General features: G+C 38.4%; 3 protein-coding genes across 3 annotated transcripts; 2 read left to right on the top strand and 1 right to left on the bottom strand.

Annotated features, from left to right (window-relative positions):
• The first annotated feature begins 1,276 nt into the window (after positions 1 to 1,276).
• LOC131334771 (uncharacterized protein At5g39865) lies at positions 1,277 to 2,986 on the top strand. The gene has a single exon (XM_058370012.1). It carries the CDS (start codon positions 1,723 to 1,725, stop codon positions 2,572 to 2,574), a length of 852 nt encoding a protein of 283 aa, XP_058225995.1. The 5' UTR covers positions 1,277 to 1,722; the 3' UTR covers positions 2,575 to 2,986.
• A 4,788-nt stretch (positions 2,987 to 7,774) lies between these two features.
• Positions 7,775 to 13,181, top strand: LOC131334758 (uncharacterized). Its single transcript, XM_058369993.1, has 5 exons — positions 7,775 to 8,706; positions 11,078 to 11,500; positions 11,583 to 11,825; positions 11,952 to 12,374; positions 12,456 to 13,181. Exons 1-5 carry the CDS (start codon positions 8,044 to 8,046, stop codon positions 13,002 to 13,004), a joined length of 2,301 nt encoding a protein of 766 aa, XP_058225976.1. The 5' UTR covers positions 7,775 to 8,043; the 3' UTR covers positions 13,005 to 13,181.
• A 2,809-nt stretch (positions 13,182 to 15,990) lies between these two features.
• LOC131334767 (E3 ubiquitin-protein ligase DIS1) lies at positions 15,991 to 20,183 on the bottom strand. The gene is made up of 4 exons (XM_058370005.1): positions 19,898 to 20,183; positions 18,249 to 18,473; positions 17,441 to 17,827; positions 15,991 to 16,599 (listed from the first exon to the last, which is right to left on the bottom strand). The coding sequence occupies exons 2-4, from the start codon at positions 18,456 to 18,458 to the stop codon at positions 16,279 to 16,281; spliced, it is 918 nt and encodes a 305-aa protein (XP_058225988.1). The 5' UTR covers positions 18,459 to 18,473; positions 19,898 to 20,183; the 3' UTR covers positions 15,991 to 16,278.
• Positions 20,184 to 22,646: the final 2,463 nt, after the last annotated feature.

Below are 22,646 nucleotides of genomic sequence, written 5' to 3'. Positions count from 1 at the left end.
TCCGTTTGAATTGACGTGAAGATCTTATTATTCTGATCATATTATTCTAAAGAGACATAATTAAATTTTAACTCTAAGGCTCTCATAATCACGTTTCTGTTCCATAGGATTGCAAGCGAAAGTTTTTTTTTTTTTTCATTTGATAAAACATAAAACGGTGCCGTGTGGTGCCATGTGGGTAGGGGCTGCTGCCCACCCAGGGCAGCAGAGCCCCGCGTCCGGTTTATCAGAGAGAGAAGGAAAGTACCTTTCTCTCGTTTGATTTTTTCATTTTATCTTATTTTGGTGAGTTTTTGTGCTACTGACTAAACGGTAGTTTCGGTATTTGTATATCCACTAAAGACATGAATATAGAAAGATATAAAACATGAGAGATGCTAGATACACTACCATCCATCCATTACATCATCCATTACATCTTTTGTGGTGCTCATCCTAGATTCCAAAAAAATACAGAAAAATGTCCATAAATTTTAGAATAATATTTTTATGGGGCCCTGTAAAAAATCAGCTCCAACGGATATCGGTAATCATTATTTCTTGATTGGTAGGGGCGAATGTATTTTTTTGGAACCCGAGGTGAGCCCTACAAAAAATATAGTGGATGGTGTAGTGGTTGGAGGTAGTGTACTTAGACTTATTGATAAAATATAGCGTAAACTCACCTTTAAATATACAATAAGTCTAAGTACACTACACTAAACTACTACATCATCCACTACATTTTTTATGAGGCTCATTTCGGGTCCCAAAAAAAATACAAAAAAATATCCATAAATTCTAAAATAATATTTTAGAGGGGCCGGTAAAAAATCAGTTCTAACGGATATCGGTAAGTATCATTTCTACATTTGTAGAAGCGAAAATGCTCAACTGTGCAGTTTTGGACGTACGAACCCAGAAATAATATTTACCGATATCCGTTAGAGCTGATTTTTTACAAGACCTCATAAAACATTATTTTAAAATTTTTGGATATTTTTTTGTATTTTTTTGAAATCTTGAGTGGACTCCAAAAAAATATAATGGATGATGTGGTTTGGTGTAGTGTACGTAGCATTAGGGTATATAATATAGAGAAATAATAATACCAAAATTGTTTTTGTTAGTACCAAAACTGTAGTACACAAAAAGTTTGTACCATTGTAATGTACAAAACTTTTATACATTGAAATTTTGACAAAAAAAATAGTTTTGACATTATTATTTTTCGTACGGCATAATTTTCCGTTTTCTTTTTCAAAAGTAATCAGCGTTGAAACTCGAAAGTATCCTGAGCTGGGTGGGGTCGTATTTCGGGACCTTTTTCAAAATCAAAGCTCCGCCTTCTCTCTCTCTCTCTCCTTGTTGCTTTTATTCGTCCCCTCGTCCAAAAGCAAACTCCTCCGCCCCCTCCGCCACCCACCCACCCACCTAATTAATCCAAACCCCACCGCCACCGCTTCCTTCATCTCATCCATTTTCGCCGCCTTTACGACCTAGATCATCTCCATCTCACACAGGCACTCAATTTTCACCTCTCCTGGAAATCTTTCAAAAACCAACCCCTCAATCCTGTAACCCTAACCCTAGAACGTACGGCCGGGATCGCCTCGATCTTTTCCAATTCTGTCATCCTACGGGAGAATTTCCAAAGGAGGTATTAATTTTTTGCATTTCTTTGGATTCTTCTCACGTTGTAGTTGGAAACCCTGAAAAGCCAAAAGAGGTTAATTTACAATTATGGCTGATAATCGTGACGAGAAATCGGGAGTCTCTGGAAACCCCAATAACAAATCTTCGATGTACAATCGATCAATTACCCTAACGTCCAGCGAATTCGCGAAAAGGTCCTACCTTTACAATTCCTCCCTGAGTCCCCTCGAGCGCAGCGGCTCGATCAAGAAACTCTACAACTCGTCGATCTCGTCGTTCGTGTCGGCCGTTTCGTCCGGGAACTCGATCAAAGGGAAGGTGAAACAGCTCTGCAGCGTGTTTGAGTCTTCGAAAAAAAAACCTCCCTTGGCCGAACCACCGCCCCCGCAATCGCAACTTCCGTCGTTGAAGCCGGCGAAATCATTGGGTTGTTCGGATTCTAAGGTTTCTTCATGTTGTGAAAATTCGGGGATACGGTTACAGGGTACCGAGGACCGAGTGGTGGTGTATTTCACTAGTTTACGAGGGATTCGGAGGACGTTTGAGGATTGCTGTGCTGTGAGGATGATAATCAGAGGGTTTAGGGTTATTGTCGATGAGCGCGACATTTCGATGGACTCGGCGTATAGGAAAGAGTTGCAGGGTGTTTTAGGTGAGAAGAATGTGAATTTGCCCCAAGTTTTTATCAGAGGGAAGTACATTGGAGGTGCCGATGTGATCAAACAGCTCCATGAGGTTGGTGAGTTGGCCAAGATGCTTAAGGGGCTCCCTGTTCGGGCACCTGGGTACGTGTGCGAGGGATGTGGGGATGTTAGGTTCATTCCCTGCTCGGAGTGTAGTGGAAGCAGGAAGATTTATGATGAGGATGAAGACCAGTTGAAGAGGTGCTTGGAGTGCAATGAAAATGGGTTGATTCGGTGCCCGGCTTGTTGCTCTTGAATGCAGTTGCTTATGTACAATAAGTTGCTATTGGACGCGTATTAGGTTCGTATATTCTGCTGTTGTTGTGTGATATCATGTGATTTGAGTCTGCCTATAGCTTGGATTCAAACTCTCATTGGAGTGAAGTTGTAATTTTGTTGCTTGGAGATTGATATGGATCCTCTCTGAGCAACTTAACTAAATAAACTTTAGTCGAAGCGACTTGTTGTGTACATATGGTTTGTAAACATTATACCTTGGAGAATGTCTCTCCATCTTCTTTTGATTGTAAATTCCTTCTTTTATGTATTAGTAAGGTTTGTTGCAACGATGCTCAAGTGTAACCTATATGTGCTGCATAATTTTTGCAGCCTCTGTTGAAATTTGGCGAGTATTGTAACGATGCTTCTGCTTGGGTTTGTTTTGGTTACCAACTCTTATTGGATAGATCTGTATCGGGTTGTCAATATGCTTAAACCATCAGATTTTATACGCTTCAACTCTAGTCGCTAGTGCTTATATGTCCCCATTTTCCACCTGATAGTTAAATCATGGAAACGTGCTAGCCTTTATTGGTTCCCAAAGTTGTGGGAAATTTTTGATGATATTGACTCTAATGACCTATCCCTGAGATTAGGCCAACTCTTTTTGCAGGCAATGAATTTGTGTTGGATTTCATAGTGCTGCTTAGCTTTCTGATTTGTTTCTAAACAATTTGCATGTGCAGTTTTTTGGATTTTATGGCAGCTTTTATGTCTGTGGGGATTGTGGAGGGAGCATAGTTGTTTTGGCCTCAATTTTCCTGCTTTGGATGTGAATGTGTTTAGTAAGGGTTTTAGAGTAAATGCAAACTTCAGCAATGGTTGATCATCTGTCTGAACGATGCTATATGTGTAAACTTGCATGTTAATCTCTCTCTCTGTGTAGAAATGATGAATTTAATGGCCAAATTCTGATTCATGGTCGATGTTTTCCTTATTTTTTTTGGATCAAAAAATATACCGTATCATGGTTGAAGTTAACTCTATGGCTGCGCTCGATATTTTGGTTGCTTCAAATGTTTTCTGATGGTTGAAAGTTTGATAGTTTCTGAGATATAACCAACAATTCACTATTGCCAATTACTCAGAACAGCCTACTCGCGGTAATGAGGGCCATCAGGAGGTTGGAGTTCTTGGATTGTGCGGCGTGCTTGGAAAAGTGATTGAAACTTCTTTGGACTAAAAACTATATCTCCTGGCCTGATGGAGAACATCAAGATGGATTAGGAGTGTTGGTTATGAAACGCTCTGATCAGTTATGGGTACAACATTTTGCTTTCAGTTCAGATGTATTAAACTCTCTTTCCGTATCTTGTTTCAGTAGGTCGTCGCTCCGGAGTTTTCAGCAGTTGAGAATTCTATAAAAGCTTAGCTCTGTAGGTTAGATCATATGCTGTTGGATTGTCAACTGTCTAGTATATGGATTGGGGATTGTGGAAAACAGGCAATACGTTCTGCTATGTGAGTCAAATACTGCACTTCCAATGGTATGTCACTCCATGATCTTTTTGACATTCTCGCATGTCTAAATTGAACTTTCAGGGCTTCGAATCTTCGCATTTGAGCGTATGCCAGGGGTAGGCGATTGTTATTGTTTAATAACTTTATATAGTACATTGTTGGGTTCATTTCCTTAAAACTTTATGCTTTTACAAGTTGACCGAACAATGTATGTCATGCTAAGCGATAAAGAGGGAAATGTTGTAGTCTATTGTGTGATAACAGAACAATAGTACCATAATTCATGAGAGTCCAACCCTAATAAAAATGACAAGAAGACTGCCACAACACGGTTGTACTTTCACTTTATTATTATCAATGTATTTCTATCATGTTCCCCAAAAAAAAAAAACAAGACTAAATTTCGATTACCTATAAATAAATCATACTAAAACACATCGTAACAATCATCATATTCTTTTGACTATACAAGAGAGTCAAACCCTAATAAAAATAACGGAAAGTCTAAATTATCATTACCATTGTCGTGTCGTTTTTGGCCGTACGTATGGATTCGCTAAGGATAGGTACCTCGCCAGTATTTTCCATGGAAAAAAGTCAGGCACTTCAATTGAGGTAACGAACAAGTTTGTTTTACACATTTAGTGCGAAAATCAATTTAGGGAAGATGAAGTTATAAGCACAAATAGTACGGAAACTCACAACTTATATCTCGTCATGAATCTCACCCCAAAGAAATCATGAGAATGTTATAGCTACTACCCTAACGAAATTCAGGACTACACTTCTGATTTTTATAACTGGGATGGTCAAACCACTGAGAAATTGGTTTGCAATAATGCATTCTTGTTCGCTAAATAGAATTTCTGATTGAAAAAGAAAACAAAGCTACTCAACTTGAAGAAGCCGCTCCCAAGCAATGCAATGCGAAGGACAACTTGTATCCATTCTTCAAGCATCATTCAAATCCTTCTCATCGCCAATTGAGCTTCCAAAGCTCTGTCATACGACTAGTACCCGGTCGATAGCTTCAAAGCGTCATTCCTCGACACTCAACCGTATCTCTTACCAATAGTTCGATTTTTTTCTGACTTGGGGATGTAGACGTGAAATCGCCAAACCTATTTTGTTTTCAAGATTGCCACTATCATCTTCAAAATTTATACAAGCTATCTGGCATCAGCAAGGGTTGACCAAATGATCAAGAGGATCAATATTTGTCTGACCCCCAATCACTACTGAGGGAAATGAGATTTCGATTGCTTCAGGGGTACTACTGAAAACTTAGAAGCTTGCAGAGGTCGTCTCCTCCAGTCAACCCTCTCTCTTTCCTCAAACCCAATTCAAGATGCCACCAAGGCGAGCTCTCCAACCTCTTCCAAAACGTCATCGCTTCACCCACCACCGTCCTCCTCCTCACCAATTGCCACAATCTCAAACCCCTTCAATTGGGTCATTCTCGACTGGGTCCAAGAAGATTAATCAGAGATCAATTGCCCCAAGAGCTTGTGGAATACATGACAAATTTTCATGAGCAAGTTGGCAAATATTTGAAGCCAGTGAAAGCTAGAAAGGCATTGGAGGAAGAAGACAGGAGGATAGCAGAAGAAGAGGATTTGAGAGAGATTTTGGTAACTTGAGAGATTACGGATTTGTTCCATTCCCGCCATTTAGATAAATTTATGCAATTGAATTACATAGACTACCCCTGGCCTAGCTCCAAAGTTACGCGGCAATTCGGCCATGCCCATGTCATTTGAAGAACGCTTCCGAAATGTTTTGGGAAGTTCTTTAGGTTGATGATCCTGATCGATAACATTGAGAGATGCTTGTTAGGATGTTGATTAAAACCTCGTTTCTTGTAAACCGAAGTCATTCTTTCAGGTAGTAGCTAGCTAGCTAGGAGCCTAGCCTGCCTAGGAGCTTGATATTTTTGTTGGAAAAAATTTCAAAATAGCACTTGACCTTTCACACAAATCACACATAGGCACCTGACTTTTTAAAATTATATCAAAAAAAATATCTGACTTATTTAAAAACCCATCAATTTTTCACCCGCTGTTAACTTTCAATCCAAAACAGACGGAAATGTTGAAAATTTGCATTTTGGCATAAATATTGGCAAAATAAAATTAAGGTTCATTTTGGCAAAACACAATATTATACTCATAAACAATATTAAGGCTCGATTTGGCTTTAAAAGTCAATTAATAACTTAATTTTTTTCTTTCTTTATTAAAAAAAACGCATTTGTAAGTTTTGGGTTAAGATGAATCAATAAGTCACAAAAATTACTTAACTCAGTCACTTTTCTACCCACCCATGACTATTCTATGTTTTTTGTTTTTGCCTTTTTCTTTATTTAATATAGAGTAATCTTATTTGGCTACATAGTTAGGGGTATTTAATTACTAAATTAAGCTTGATTCCTTATTTAGGGTGGGTTTGGATTGAAAAGTTAAGTAATTTTTGTGACCTATTGATTCGTCTTGACCCAAAACTAACAATTGTGCTTTTTTTCTTTTGAATAAAAACAAAAATTAAGTTATTAATTGACTTTTAAAGCCAAATCGAGCCTTAATCTTGTTTATGAGTATAATATTGTGTTTTGCCAAAATGAGCCTTAATCTTGTTTTGCCAATATTCGTGCCAAAATGCACATTTTCAGCATTTCCGTCTGTTTTGGATGGGAAGTTAACGGCGGGTGAAAAATTAAAGAGTTTTTAAATAGGTTAGGTGTTTTTTTGATAATTTTAAAAGGTCAGGTGCCTGTGTATGATTTGTGTGAAAGATAAGGTGCTATTTTGAAATTTTCCCTTTTTGCAGGGACGAAGTCATAGGTAGGATGTTGTCTCTTCCTTGCTCGACTGCTTGGCTTGTTGAAACTTGTGGCTATGTATCTCATCGTCAGTTATTCAGGGATTCCATCTCCACTTTAGGCAAAGAAAATGAGTAAAACCTAATATGGGGAAGAATTTGGTTAATGCATAGGAGATGAGTTTATGACATTTTTGCCAGAAATTTATATTTGGGTCTTAAAATGGGTTGAGATTGGAGATGGTCTAAAGGAATAACAAATAACAAATAACTAACCTCACAAACAACCTTCATCCGGGAAAATAAATAATCAATCTTTTGTTTTTTCGAAGTACCATTCTTGAAATCTCCTTTACAACGTGTACAATGGTGACCAACTCAGCACTCTAAGGTTATATTTGGTTCAATAGAATCAACGTTAGAATGAAAGTGATCATTCTATGGAATACTTATTCTCATATTTGGTTAACTATTAAATGATGTAATGATTATTTCAAATGGAATTACTATTCACATTAATAAAGGAATTATCATTCTATACTAAAAAAACTAAGGGATTGTCATTCCATTTTTTTACCACACCAAAATTATTAGTGTCACTCCAAGATTCACTATTGTCACACCAAAAATTACTATTGTCACTCCAAAAATTACTATTTTTACTACAAAACTACTATTGCCACATCGTTTCATTGCGGATAAGAATGATTATTCCTAAGTAGAACCAAACTTAAGGATAAAATGGATATTCCAATCTCATTTCCTCCGATTCCATTCGAACCACAATTAAATTACTATTATCACTCAAAAAATTACTATTTCCACTACAGAAACTACTATTGCCACATTGTTTCATTGCGGATGAGAATGACTATTCCTAAGCACAATCAAACGTGGGAATGGAAATGATATTTCAATATCATTTTTTCGAATTCCATTCCATCCTCAATTCAATTCCATCGAAACCAAACATACCGAAGTGTTTTTAGCATAATTGAGGGTGTACTAAGCCAAATATAGTTCGCATTCCGAAGCTCCCTAAAACTTAGGGCAAAAAATAAACCAAATCTATTTCCACCCGCACTCACGTCTCGCCAAATTAACCCCCTCCACAACGCAGCTCTCTGTTTCCCAGAGACAGCGTTAGAGAGAGAAAGAGAGAGAAACAATGACGTCATCACCACCGCCCCCACCAACAATGGAGTCTCTGATTCTCCAACTCCACGACATCTCCGCCGTCACCTCCTCCGCCACCTCCTCCGCCACCACCTCCCCAGTTCACATCGACCTCCGCCACGTCATCTCCCTCCCCTCCCTCCTCCGCCAAATCTGCCAAACCCTAATCTCCCAAACCCTAACCAGCACCTCCTTCGACCTCCTCGCGGCCCTCCCCCAGTCCTCCTTCCCCCTCGCCACCTGCCTGTCCACCTCCCTCGACGCCCCCATGCTCGTCCCGCGCGCCGCCAACACCTTCGACGGCGTCTTCGCCGCCGGCCAGACCTGCCTCGTGGTCGACAACTTCGTCACGAGCGGGGACGAGGTTATCGAGGCGGCGGCGGCGGCGAGGGCGGCGGGGATGAAGGTGGTCGACGCGGTGGCGGTGGTGGACGGGGAGATAGGGGGGAGGGAGAGGCTCGCCGAGGAAGGGATCGAGTTGCACGCGATGGTGAAGGTGAGCGAGGTGGTTAGGGTTTTGAAGGAGAACGGGAGAGTGTCCGAGGAGGTGGAGAGAGCGGTGGCGGAGTTCCTTCGGGAGAATCATAATCGGAGGGAGGTTGTTGACGCTGAAGTTGTTGAAGCTGCCGATGCATTGCTGGATGTTGGTGACAAGGTGAGATTTAATGTGTCGAATTGTGTGATCAAGTGTTTTTGAGTGTACTGGTATGTTTCGGAAGGTTTGAAAATTTATCGAAAATATGTTCAAGCTTATAAACGAGTTGAGCCGATCTCAAATGAGATTTGAAGCAATCTCAAGTAGCTCATTTTGCATACATCAGAAGTCAATGAACCAATTAGTAATTTGTTCAAATTTGATAACTAACTTCTCGCAAACTAACACAAACAACTTTTGACAAATGAACGCAAACTCGAACCGGAGTGCCTTTGTTAATTATTAGCGACAGTTTTGATGTTATAATTCTTTAGAACTACCTGCAGTTTAACTAGCGTGTTGTAATTGTTTCTAATTAACTCCTTTTTTTTTTTTTCGAAAAACAATTGGTTGTTCGGGCCAGTTCACGCACACCTTACTTTTCCCGAGGCCTAAAGTTAACGCCTGGACAAACCCCAGTGGCCCCAATGTTTGGAACGTTTGACCTCCGTGATATTTGACCTTGCGATCTCTTGGGGAGGAAGCCCTTTGGTGGTTGTGTCATGCCACTCTGCCAAACCGCTTTGGGTTGTATCTTAATCACTGTTTACGAGGCAGTTAGGAAGACCGTAATATCAAATGACCTATTTGGTCATGTTGAGATTGTTAAAACAGAGAATATGGCTTTGAGCCATTTTGTCTAAGCCCACCTGGAGAGTGATACAACCAACATCAATTCGCTTCACTGGCAAAGCTAAATTTGGCTATGGTTTTGACTATGGCTAGGAAATAGAATTCAGGGAGATTGTGCTAAATGATGGCCTTGGCTATGAATTTTGCTTAAAGCTGGAGATGCTTTGAGATATTTCCTTTTGCACAAAGTACATCTACCTAGTGCTGTAGCTGGCTTTGGGGTATTTTCGTGTTGTATTAGTTTGTGGGTATCTTTTCATTTGCATCTAGCTTTTATTCCGACTTCATGCCTATATGCCAAGGTTCCGGGTAGTGTTGGACGCAGGATTTGTGGGTAAGAGGGGCCAACTTTATTCGATGTTTACTGGCTCACATTTTTGGGTTGGTTTAGTTTTATCCTTAATGCAAACTCTAACAAACCAATCATTATCCTTAGGTTAGTAGAATAACTGCTTGTAAAACTCTAACGAACCAATCATGATCCTTAGTTTAGTATAATAACTGGTGGGACTATGTTAACATCAAAGTAAGCCAACCCAATTTGGGAATGGATGTTGTGGAATCTAAAGTATAAAGAGATGACGAAAAGTATTAGCATTTTGTTTCTCGCACTTCTATATATTCATGCAATACAGTGGACGTCTAGCACAATAATTTGATCATTGAGGGCGGCAAACCTGTGTTGGCAGGGCCACTGGGTGATGATGTATCTCTAAAAGATACTCCCTCCGTCCCATAATATTTGTCCGGTCCGCAAAACGGAGACGTAAAAATAATACAATTTTTGTAAGAAAAGTTGGAAAAAAATTCAACAATTTACTAGATCTTGACGAGTTCTTTTAACTTATGAAAAAAATTTGAATTTTTTCTTGAAAGAAATACATTATTTTATAGTCCTCGTTTTGCGGACCGGACAAATATTATGGGACGGAGGGTGTACAAGTTACCTTAATTGCTAAGATTTACTCCTATTTCGGAATTCTGCAGGGGATCAGCCACCCCCTCCATCCAGTTGTGTGGGTTTCACGGTTTCTCATATATCAGGCCAACATTCGCAAAAAGCTTATTCCGGCCGACATTGGCCCAGCCCAGCCCAGTTTCCTTTTTCTTTGTTAAATAGACCTATTCCAGTAATTGAGCCACTGGTAGATTAGTATAGAAATTGATTTTACGTTGGTTTTCGGGGGGGGGGGGGGGGGGTTTGTGTGTGTGTGTGTGTCTGTGAGAGAGAGAGAGATTGGCAAGACCTGCCGATGTTGAAGGATTCAAGAAGCTGCTGATTTACTCTTCTTTTTTTTTTTGCTTCCAAGTGTTTCTTCTTCTTCTTTTTGTGTGTGTGCGCACACGCCTATATTGGAAGTTTATGTGAGCTGATCAGCTTTTATCGTTCTTGTAGAAAGGAGAAGTCGTTTTGGTCTATAATTCAACATGAGGGTTAAAAATCTTATGTGCATAACTTTAAATTACTTTGGCATATCTTGCTCTGGAAGTTAAAAATGTAATTGATCAGTTTCTGCAGTTCTCATAGAGAAGTGGATTTCTGTTGAAATTTTGACTTTCTTAATCAAGAATGCTAAATAAGCATAATGGTCTTATATCCGTGGCACTTTGAAGTTAATTGGGCCTTTCTTACTCTACAAATTTTCCTTTCTGTGATTTTAACTATGTATGTGTTTAGATAACATGTGAATTGTTACAGGTGGAGTCTCATGGAGATGGATGTTACACCGTTCTTTTTCCCGAAAGGTCCAACCTTGAAGATGAACATAACATGGAATATTCAAATCACGGGGATCAATCATCACAACTCGCCCAAAAAGCAAGGTCAACAACCAAAAAATCACAACGAGGTGGCAACTTCATGATAGAAGAAGACATTCTGCTAGTATCGGCATGGCTTAACATCAGCTTAGATCCAGTGCAAGGGAATGAGCAAAAACACAAGACGTACTGGTTAAGAGTGTGGGAGTACTTCCATGAGCACAAGAACTTCAAATCTGAACGTAATCAAAATTCTTTAATGAATCGGTGGTCGACAATTCAAATTGCCACGAATAAGTTCTGTGCATGCTTTGCCCAAATTGAATTGAGGCATCATACTGGTGTGCCTGCTAAAGACCAGGTTTTAATAGCACTGAGAATTCACATCTTTATGACTCTTGTTGTCTTCCTAGTTCGTAATAGTTGTATTTATCTATTTTCAGGTTACTCGTGCAAAAATGAAGTACCGTGAATTGTATGGATCCTCATTTCAATTTGAACATTGCTGGAATGAGTTGAGGGACCAGCCAAAATGGTTGGAAGATAGTAAAAAAAAGAAGCCAAGAAGGAATAGATCTGCAACTCCGCACACCTCTTCTCCTTCTACTCCAGATATGATAAATGTGGGGGATGTTGATGCCTCACATGATACCATTTTAGATGCAGAGAGACCACCGAGCTACAAGGTCGAAACAGATTTGTAGCTCTTTTGAAATTAATTGGGCATTTCTTACTCTAGAAATTAAATAGCATTTTATTCCTTTCTGTGATTTTAACTATATATATCTTAGATAATATCTGAATTATGATAGGTTGATTCTCAAGGAGATGTATGCGACACCAACCCTTTTCCTGAAAGTTCCAACCATGAAGATGAACATAGGATGGAATATTCAAGTCATGGGGATCAATCAGCACAATTCTCCCAAAAAGAGAGCTCAACAACCAGTAGAACACAACGAGGTAGCAACTTCACGTTAGAAGAGGACATTCTCCTTGTATCGGCATGGCTTAACATCAACTTAGATGCAATACAAGGGAATGAGCAAAAACACAAGACGTACTGGTTAAGAGTTTGGGAATACTTCCATGAGCACAAGAACTTCATTTCTGAACGTAGTGAAACTTCTTTAATGCATCGTTGGTCGACAATTCAACTTGCCACGAATAAGTTCTGTGCATGCTTTGCCCAAATTGAATCCAGGCATCATAGTGGTGTGCCTGATAAAGACCAGGTTCTAATAGCACTGAAAATTCACATAGTTATAACTTTTGCTGTCTTCCTAGGTTTAACTGTGGTATTTACCTATTTTCAGGTTTTTCAGGCGAAAGTTAAGTACCGTGAATTGTATGGATCCTCATTTCCATTTGAACATTGCTGGAATGAGTTGAGGGACCAGCCAAAATGGAAGGAGGATGGTAAAAAAAGAAATAAGCCAAAACGGAATAGATGTGCATTTCCACACACCTCTTCTCCTTCTACTCCAGATTTGATAAATGTAGGGGATGTTGATGCCTCACACGATGCCATTTTAGATGCGGAGAGACAACCAAGAGACAAGGTTGAAGCAGATCTGTCAAATAAACAAAGTAGCCAAGACCGGGAAAATGGTTGTACAAGTTCACCTCTTGCAATGTTAATACATGATTCGAAGGAAGATGAGCAGAAAACAAATGAGAAGAAAATGGACAAATTTGAGAAAACATATCTTCAAGAGCAAGAGAGGCTTGCACTGGAGCAACAGAGGCTTACACTAGAACAATTAAAAGAGGAGGAGAGAATAATGTTGATGGATACAACTGGAATGCCTCCACATCAAGCAGAATATTTTCGTCGCCGGCAGATGAAAATCCTTGGAAAATAATATTTCAATGTTCCTGATTAGTCTTTGTAGGATGGTTTTGTAAAAGATAAGTTCCCATACAATTTGAAGGTGGACTTTGTAAATTAATTAAGGCCCTTGTAACCAGTATTGTTCATTGATGTTTTGGTAACTGATTTGCAACTGGTTTTTGCACAATCCACTTTTGTTTTTGCTTCACGGCATTGGTGGAACATGGTGCATAATTCTGTACATCTGCAAGTTGGAAACAGTGTAATTCGACGTCTCTGATGGATTTTACTGCAGGTTTGCATTGGGATTGTTCTGTATTGAATTAACTACTCAAGTTTAGAACAAGTTAGCTTATGCTGTTTCTGACTTCCGCAGGTTGTACCAGATATCTGCTTGTTGAAAACCCCGTTTGGATAAGCTGCTGATTACCCCCAGATGTTGGCTCTAAGCTCCTTGCGGTACATAACTAGACTTATTTACTTTCTCATATCAATTTTCAAGGCTTCTTAATTTTCAATGAATTTGCTCGCATGTTTTGCCATAAGTTTTTTTATTCTTCATTAACATTAGGTGTAAACAGCTTTTTCTTTATTTTTCTTCAAAACATCCATGACCTCTGAGTTCTTTGTAAATTTTACTCAGCATTGGGTGTCCCAAGAAAATTGGGTGAACATCGCTTCATGAATGTTATTATGTGGATCTGGATGTTATTGGTGATATTCTTTTGGGCAAAGTCCACTTTGACCCCCTGTGGTATAAGCCATGTGCGGATACACTCCCTATGGTTTAAAAGTGTGCACATAACCTCCTGTGATTTTGAAAATGTGCGGATAGACTCCTGCCGTCGTGTTTTTCATCCATATTAACGGACACAACAGTAAAAGACCAATATACCCTCATCATGTCCGTTGATTCTTCTTCTTTTTTAAATCTATCCACACCATCCCTTATACCAAAAATTGAATCCAAACCGTTAATATTGTAAATTTTGACGAGTACTACATCTATGCTAAAATTCAAGTCAATCAAAAAATGAAAAGCTCATGGTTGAATCGATTTTGTTATGAAATTAAAATTTTAAATTTGAATTTACTAAAAATTAGATCACTGGGTTATTGATGCCTGATCAAGATGATTTTTTATAGAGATACTCTATTCTTTATTTAATACATTATGAACAACTCAGATTACATTCTAGAGGCGTGCGAGATACACCTCATTTAATATGGATGGAAAATATGACGGTAAGGGGTCTATCCGCGCAATTTTAAAACCACAAGGGGTTATGTGCACACTTTTAAATCATAAGGGGTGTATCCGCACATGGCCAAAACCACAGGGGGTGAAAGTGGACTTTTCCCTATTCTTTTTGTTGCCGTTCTGCAATGGAATCAAAAATCTTCTGTTCATTTCTGGCCTTCGGTAGAGTTTCTCTCTGTGGGGCAACGAGACTTGCTGGAGAGTTAAACCCATTTTGGCCTACAACAGTTATGATGATATTTCCTCATCTGGTATCGCTATAGTTCATTGTAGTGGAATGAACTTTATTCGAGCAATTTTTAACTGTTGTCTAAATCCAGTTGTAGGTCAAAATTTGAGCCAAAATATTGTGATTCTATATTCGCTTCTCACAGATGGTATTGTGCTAGTTTTTGTCGAAAGATGGGGAAAAAATGAAAGCAGAGGCGAAAGTACTTAGCAAATTTCTGTTGGTGGAGGTTATTTAAAAGCATGATAACTACTGTTCACTTTCTTCTAACCTTTGCCAAAAGAGAGTGGGGAAAAAAGGTTTTTAACTTTCTTTTCCTTATGTTTTGCCTCTTTTTTTTCTTTTCTTTTTGTACTACAAATCGAAGATCCTGACATAGCATTATGGAAACATGACTGTTGTTCATGTCATTTCTTTTATCATGACGTCAAAATTGTGGGTGTGAAATTGTAAAGACAGTGGAACCTGGAGAGGAAGCTCGTGAGTACGGGCTCCAAGGATGGGATAAAGAAATGTTTTGCTGCAAAACGGGCTCTAACTGGGTCTGCTCCCTCTATTTATGCATAGCGTAGTGTAAGTAGGTTCAGAGTTCTGCGATCACTTTTTTTTTCCCCCGGTTTTTGTTGGAATTCTGTTATCACTCTATTATCGGATTTCATATTTGGCCCATCTTAGAGGAACTTGAAGCTTGTGGTTCCTGGATGGATATTTCAGTTTGTGAGCCGTTTGATATATATGGATGCTATGCATATTTCAGTTTTGTGAGCCGTTTGTCAAATTTTAAGTTGGTTTCTGGAAATTGAACTCATTATAGGTGTCAAGGGCATGCCCGCTCAAATGGAGCCCTGGGAGCTTGTTTATCTTCTTTGCTGATGATTTGAAAAACAAAAACAAGTCCAGAAACCTGGTAAAGGAGCAGCAGTTCATGGACTCGTTCCCTCCCATAAATGAGCTAATAAAAATTACACAACGAAATGGAACTTGTTTTATGGAGCACGGTTTTCAGTCATTTTCATTAGTTGATTTCTTCATGCTTTTCTGTTAGCGGGAATGAGGAACCCCTCCCAGGCAGGAGCACTTTGGTCCATCCCTGTAAGTTGAAGTTCTCCCAGGCTGTAGCTATTGGGTGAGCAAAGTCGATACCATCAAGGATTTTTTGTATTTTGTGTTCAAACATATACCTTTCTTCGGTTGACTAGCCATTCGATAAATTCATGTCGGAACAGAGGTTTTTTGTTCGATAGATTTCTGCATCTCAAAGAGTTTTGATTCCGCCTGGTGCAGCTGATATAGTTCGAAAAGAGGAAGACAGCATACTAATGTTGTCTTCTATTCCTTTATTAAGGGGATCAAATGTTTGCATAGACAGAAAAAATTAGCGTTACATTTTAAATTATTGCACAAATGTTACTCCATTAGTCAGGGAGGTTCATTGAGTATTCACGAACTTTCAGTTCCAACCTCCACTAAAACATTCAACTTGAAAAAAAAAGAAAGATAGATTGAATCCCGATACAAGGTGCAAAGTTCAGAGAATCAATCAGGGAAAATTTTCATCTTGATACCTCTCGAGCAGTTCCAAGAATCAACGTGTTCTTCCAGGCATGGAAATAAAGAAATTCTAACTGCTGCAACAATTCTAATAAATCTAACAAGAAGGAACAACCTCTAGTTGCAGAGATACAGCACGCCTTCCCACTGATCTAAGTGTATGGACAAGCAAAGAGCGTTTGCCTAAGATCCATGAACTCCTAATCGCAACTGGTAAATCTACTTGACTAATATGGTGAAGCCACGAAATGCAAGTTCACTGCATTACTGTTCCTTCCAAATCCTTCCTGTAACTCTGAGCTTTAGTTCTTTACGGTCTCCTCCTGAGAAGAAGAGAGCCATGTTGCGTTGGATAATGAGACCATCAAAACTGTCCCGGACCTTCCGATGGCTGTCCCTTATGCTTCTGGGCACCCCTTGCCAAATCATCTTCCTTCCATTCCCTCCCACCTCAAGACTGTAACTGTAGTTCTTTGCCTCATTATCGTCGCCCATGAATCGCAGGAACGCTATGTAGACAGGAGCCATACCCAGTTGGAATGCTTCGAAATGTAAACAGAAGAACTGCCCGAAGCAACTGAATACCTGGAGATTGGAGATGGCACAAGATTAGAATCCAGTGACAGGGAGATTCATACTCACGAAAAATAGTACCTAGTGATCTGGGTTTCAGAACAAACAATCCTATACATAACACACCATTGCTCAAAAACTGTGAATTTAGCACCCAAAATGATTCGCAAAATTTTATTTGACAAGTCTGATGTCATATTGAAAAATCCAGAGGGCATCAGCAAGACAAAATGAAGCTCTTAGAAATGTGTGTTGTGCATAATGATATGAAATATTTTGCCTTAATGGAGGTTTATTGCTTGAAAGAATTCTTACATGATGAGTAATCTAGAGAAGCACAGCAGCTACCCCTACTTCCCACAATTTAAGGCAGCGGACCAAGTCAATGTAAGCATTCCATGTTACATAAATTTAAAATGGCGACAGAAAGGAACTAAACATGGTCATGATGACATATTTGAATGAAACACCCGCCCATAAATGACAATGCCATGAACAAAAATATGCTTAAGAGTAGTAAACCCAAACAAAAAAAAAAAAGGAAGGTGGAACTGAAATTAACTTGGCCATTGTCCACGCCACACTAGATTAAAGTCTGGACCTCGAACTTCACTTCCTGTTTACTTCTCAGTAGTTTTCTTTTGTGTTTGTAACTTTTCTTGCCTCAAAACCAAGGCCACAAGCTTCTAATCCACTCATATTCGTGTCTAAGGTTCCTATTAAAACAGGGGAGTCCAAATCCATCGCCTTCAGTACCTCAATTAAGCACAGTGATGGCCCTGATGGATGTCCGAGTAACCTACCCATCAAAACACTAGGTCCGAATTCAGAGTTGGAGAAGACAAAATCATACCGTAAGCATCCATGTTGCATTCTCAACTTCATGCGGATTTGATTTGACGTAACGGTGGTTAAAAGTACTGCCATTGTGCATGTCAACTTTGTGATCATCTTTCAAATGGGCCACCAGGTAAGGAATATCACCAATGACTGTACACTCTGATCCAGCATAGGGGCAGTTGTAGGGTCTGAATACGCATTGGGCTTCATGTTTTAGCTTGCTGTAGTACGGGTAGATGCCTATGCACCCAAAGGTTTGATATTTGCACGGAAGTTCAAGTGATGCAGCCACCTTCTCTAAAGCTAGACATCTGATGTTGCCAAGTTCATGCCTGCAAGTGGGGCACCTGTTATGCACTCTGGGCTTGCAACCAGAGCATAATGTGTGACCATTTGAGCACTGCAACCAAAAAGAGGAGTACAAGCAAAAAAAGCAAGCAATTACGTCAATACTAATATTCTACAGCGCTCATAGAAAAGACAACTTTCCAAGGAAATGATTATCAAGGAGTTACAAGCATTTAACGGTTGTGATTGAGGAACACCACATTTGGGTTTTCTGTTTTGTTAGTCATTCTATTTGTCGATAACATCTGACAATTGTCAATAAATTTGACCATAACTAGTTTCATACACCAAGCAATTAATCAACTAAATTACACTTCATGTGCGAATACAACTATTATAGTAATGGCTAGCAAACTATTAAAATGCAGTGGAAACCCAAAAACCTGTAACTGTACAAGTGAGATTTCAAAAAGTTATCACAACACAGCAGAAAAAAGATCAACAGTGCCTGAAAGTTTCATGAAGTGACCGACCTGATGGATAGGAGGATACATTGCATTTAAGCATACTGGGCATTCCAATAGTTCACGAACGCTGCTGGAAACAGTCACATTCGGTTTCAAAGCAGTTTGAGCAGGATCATTCACATGTTCACCAACATCCATCATGTCTTCATTTTGAGGAGGATCAACAACCTCAGGACTACTCCGGATGTCCTCAAAATAAGCATTTCCAGATGCCATTGGTTGAATGACAAACTGTATCAACACATGCCAATATAAGATTGACAAAATTAATGCACTTCTAAACTTATACCGACATATTGATAATCACGTATAAGTCCTCCAAGGAACTTATATTCCAGTATCCATGCAAGTAATCAGATGTCACACAATTTCCTGGGGTCAAATTACTAGCCTAGCAATTCAAACCAGAAAATTATTACTTCAATGCACTAAGGGCAATGGTTTAAGTGGCCACGGTTCACCCCACGGTTTGAAAACCAATAGCTGAAGTCATACAAGACCCTTCCGTTGAAATAACAACTTACAACTAAATTGTTTTTCTGGGGTAATAACTATACAACTCGATTATGCCATGAGGAAAAAAACATTCAAGTCGTCCGCAATGACACTCTCAGGATCTATTACCTAATACCGTACAAAAGCATCAGCACCCTTCACAAGTACAACTTTCCAAGCGTCAAATAAAAAAAAAAAAACTGAAACTTCAAACTAATCTCCAAGTATACAAATCTTGGAACCTAAAAGTATGGGGAAAAAAATCAACTTCCACTGAAAACAAAAAAACTGAAACTTCAAACTAATCTCCAAGTATACAAATCTTGGAACCTAAAAGTATGGGGAAAAAAATCAACTTCCACTGAAAACATTGCAGGTTGAAGCATCCAATTCATGACAAGCTAACTCCGAGTTTCCTACATTCCACTGCATATCAAACGAGTGCATAAATTATTGTCACCAAGTCTCTTCGTGGATGGTGCGGATAAAAAAAAAAAAAAGTACCTTTGTGAATGGTATGTCCTTGTAGCCAAGGAGTTCCGATTTTCTAGGCATCGAAAAAGTTACACAAAAACTACACACTCAACAAAATTGACTTGAATGAAATGTAGCATTCGCTGATCTTAATTTTGCGCGAACATGCAAGGAAGAACTAAATAGCAAAAAGGCAAAACATTTCTAAAAGGTAAAAACTTTCTGTATTCACATACATTAACCTTCATACAGCTACACAATTCAATGTCTATCTGAAAGTTCTATTTCAATTCCAAGAAGTCACCTTTCAAAAGGTCACAACTTTCTATATGCACATACAATGACCTTCATGTAGTCACACAATTCAATATCATTTCAATTCCAATCAGACTCGTAGACAACCAAAATAGTAAAAATCCATCAAATAAATACAACAAAAGAGGTAAACCCACAAATCAGAAACATAAACCCTAGAACAAAAATTGGAGTTGATACCCAACAACAGATCTAGAATCTTCCCAATCAAAGTCAAACAAATAAATTATTCATCGAAGTTTACAGCAATCCAACCAGTCAGCCAAAAAATTAAAAAGATCAGAAACGGGTACACGACAAGTCAGCAGAATCAGGACAGACAGATCAAGTATATATATATATATATATATACAGAGACAGAGAGAGAGTACCCTGGGGGGTTTCTGAATCAAAACTCCATTAAAAGAAACCACGGGAAGTGTAGAAGGGTATATATATCCTAAGAAGAGACGAGGTGGGTCTCGCCTGGTTTTGCAACCAGTACCATTTTCAAATTAAAGCGGTTGAGAAAGAGAGACAGAGAGAGAGAGAGAGAGGCCGGAGCGCGTATAGGGCAGATAGGTGTATTGAGAAAAACCAAAAAGAAAGAGTTGAAGGAGTTGTGGGGCCCAAAACATCAATCCTCCAGTATACGAATCTTTTTTTCTTTTTTTTTCCCCTTGTCCCAATGTCCACTATACAGTAGTGTTCTTCGTAATTACTTATATAAAGGGGCCCCAATCGATAACTACACGACCTTTTAGGAGTGCGATTATCATTTCAGAGAATGTCAAAATCACTCTTTTATTTGAAACATCATAAATGATGAGGTATAAACGATTTTGTAAGTGTCCGCTTATATTGAAAAAAACCTCTCATTTATGAATAACAAAATGTTTGAATACACGAAAGTGTTCTATGAAAAACAAAGAGAAATGAACGATTTAAATTATACTGTTTTTTATGAAACAATTTTATGTACTGTATCAATTTTCTTTTTAGATTTTTTTTTTGTTATTGGTTAATCCTAATCTATTTTATCCTATAGGATTTGAGGAGGAGGATAGTTGCTAACGAAAATCAAACTCTGGCTATAACATAAAGCTTATACTGCGCTCCACTTATTACACCTTTTAGGAACAGAGGGAGTAACCTTTTAGATTGATCACTGTCCTGCCAAGAGAAATAAAAGAAGCCCTTGGTCCTTTTTTTCCTCTTTGTCATCATTCTTTACTTTTTAAACTATTTTCATTGACAACACTTGATTCGAAAAATCTAAAACACGGACTTTGTAGAAATTCAGAAAAGACGAAACCCACTGTCGAAAAAAATATGGTTAAGAACTTAACAGCATCCTCACCTACCTCTTTACTCACCTCTTCAAACTAAATTAAAGAGTCAAAATAGGGAGAAAAAAAACCCCAAAAACCCTCTTCATCAAGCTCTCTTCCTCCCTCTCTACTTTGAAAAAATTCTAACTTTGCTACAGTAACTCGTTTATTTTCACGAGCCACTGTTCATCAAGTCATCCATTATTTTAATCAGCTTCCAGATAGAACGGCAGTAATGGTTGCACGGAATGGACGGTGATGTATTCCGAACAAAAAGCTGAAGATGATGAAGACGAGAGAGAGAGAGAGAGATTTTTCATTGGGAAGGCTTTTGGTATCTTTTTTTTCGTTTTTTTATCAGTTTTTTGGGAATTTCAATCTGTTGCTTTTGAAGCCCAGAAAGAGAGGGGTTTGCTGGTTTTGCTTCCAACGTTGTGGTTCTCTCTCTTTTTTTATCCGGTTTTGGTTTTGTTGGTTAAAATTTTTTTTTTGTAGGAGTTTTTTTAAATATGAATATTTAATTGAGTAAATAGTGAGAATAAAGAGCCTGATATAGTAGATATTTTAAAAATGAATAGCTAAAATAATAAAATGACTTTTTAAAGAGTAATTTGGTCCAAAATGTGGAGAGACTAGTGCGGATACTCTAAGACAAAGCAACTTCTAAATTTTCCAAAAGTTGGTCTCCATAGGGAAATTAGCCGAAAGATGGTAAAATAATTTTTATTTAGGGGAAAGACACCAGCAAAATAGTTTTTAGAAGAGATCCTTCAACTTTTTTAGTTTTTTAGCCATCAGGCCAAAATATGTTTAATTTCATAGAGTTAAATGATGCATTTTCCTATTATAGAGTCTTAGTGGTTTAAGGACTTTCGTAAGGTACCCTAAAGCTTTAAGCACTTTCATATATAGCGTATTATAGAGTTTTAGGCACTTTCATAGGGTACCCTAAGATTTTAGGCGCTTTCATAAGCACATTTGTCTTTTATGTTTGATTGTAAAATATGCTTGTCTCTGAGCTAAAAAAAATGAGAATATGAGAAATTTTTTGCCAAGTCTCCCTTTCATTAACTATAGTAACAGACAAAATCTCATTTTTTTTTATTCCTGATTACGTGATCAATACACGTGCTTGCAACAAAGAGTAATCGGAAATTTTCATCCCATATTCCAATATTGTTTAGCGTTTTAAAATTGTTTTCACATAACAAATTGTTCAAAAATTCTAATCGCAAGGAAGATTTGCAGAGAATCATGCAAAGAAAAAAGTATTTGGGCCTATTCCGGATCATACAAAAATCTAGAAAAATATCCATAATTTTTTGAATAGTATTTTATGGGACCTTATAAAAAATCAGCTCCAACGGATATCGATAAATATTACTTTCTGATTCGTATGGGCAAACTGAGCAGTTTTGCCCTACGAATCCCAAAGTAATATTTACCGATGTCCGTTGAAGCTGATTTTTTACAGGAGCCCATAAAATAATATTAAAGTAATACTTACCGATATTCGTTAGAGCTGATTTTTTACAGGAGCCCATAAAATAATATTAAAAAATTTATGAATATTTTTTTAGATTTTGTGGGATTCGGAACGGGCCCAAAAGCATTTTTTCTTGCGTGGTTCCTTGCAAATCTTCCCTCCTTCCATGAGAGAGAGATGCAGTTTTTTTTTTTTAAACAAAGAATTGCAAGATGGAGAGAGATTGGATGCATGGCTGTCTTTATCCCGCAAGTGGTCAATTTTTTTACTTACCTATGTGAAATACAATAATCACCGGAAGTGTTCTCCTCTCATTCATATAAA

Source organism: Rhododendron vialii, chromosome 7a (genome assembly GCF_030253575.1).
Source record: "Rhododendron vialii isolate Sample 1 chromosome 7a, ASM3025357v1".
Classification (NCBI taxonomy): domain Eukaryota; kingdom Viridiplantae; phylum Streptophyta; class Magnoliopsida; order Ericales; family Ericaceae; genus Rhododendron; species Rhododendron vialii.
Note: the sequence above shows the minus strand (reverse complement) of the source record. Positions and strands in the feature narration are given on the sequence as shown.

Bases quoted from the DNA above. Each gene is read 5' to 3' on its own strand.
- LOC131334771 (XM_058370012.1), top strand. From the start codon at position 1,723: ATGGCTGATAATCGTGACGAGAAATCGGGAGTCTCTGGAAACCCCAAT.
- LOC131334758 (XM_058369993.1), top strand. From the start codon at position 8,044: ATGACGTCATCACCACCGCCCCCACCAACAATGGAGTCTCTGATTCTC. The intron at 8,707-11,077 runs GTGAGATTTAAT...GAATTGTTACAG, and splicing joins TGCTGGATGTTGGTGACAAG to GTGGAGTCTCATGGAGATGG. The intron at 11,501-11,582 runs GTTTTAATAGCA...ATCTATTTTCAG, and splicing joins GTGTGCCTGCTAAAGACCAG to GTTACTCGTGCAAAAATGAA.
- LOC131334767 (XM_058370005.1), bottom strand. From the start codon at position 18,458: ATGGCATCTGGAAATGCTTATTTTGAGGACATCCGGAGTAGTCCTGAG. The intron at 17,828-18,248 runs GTCGGTCACTTC...TTTTGGTTGCAG, and splicing joins TGTATCCTCCTATCCATCAG to TGCTCAAATGGTCACACATT. The intron at 16,600-17,440 runs GTATGATTTTGT...TCCAATCTCCAG, and splicing joins ATGCAACATGGATGCTTACG to GTATTCAGTTGCTTCGGGCA.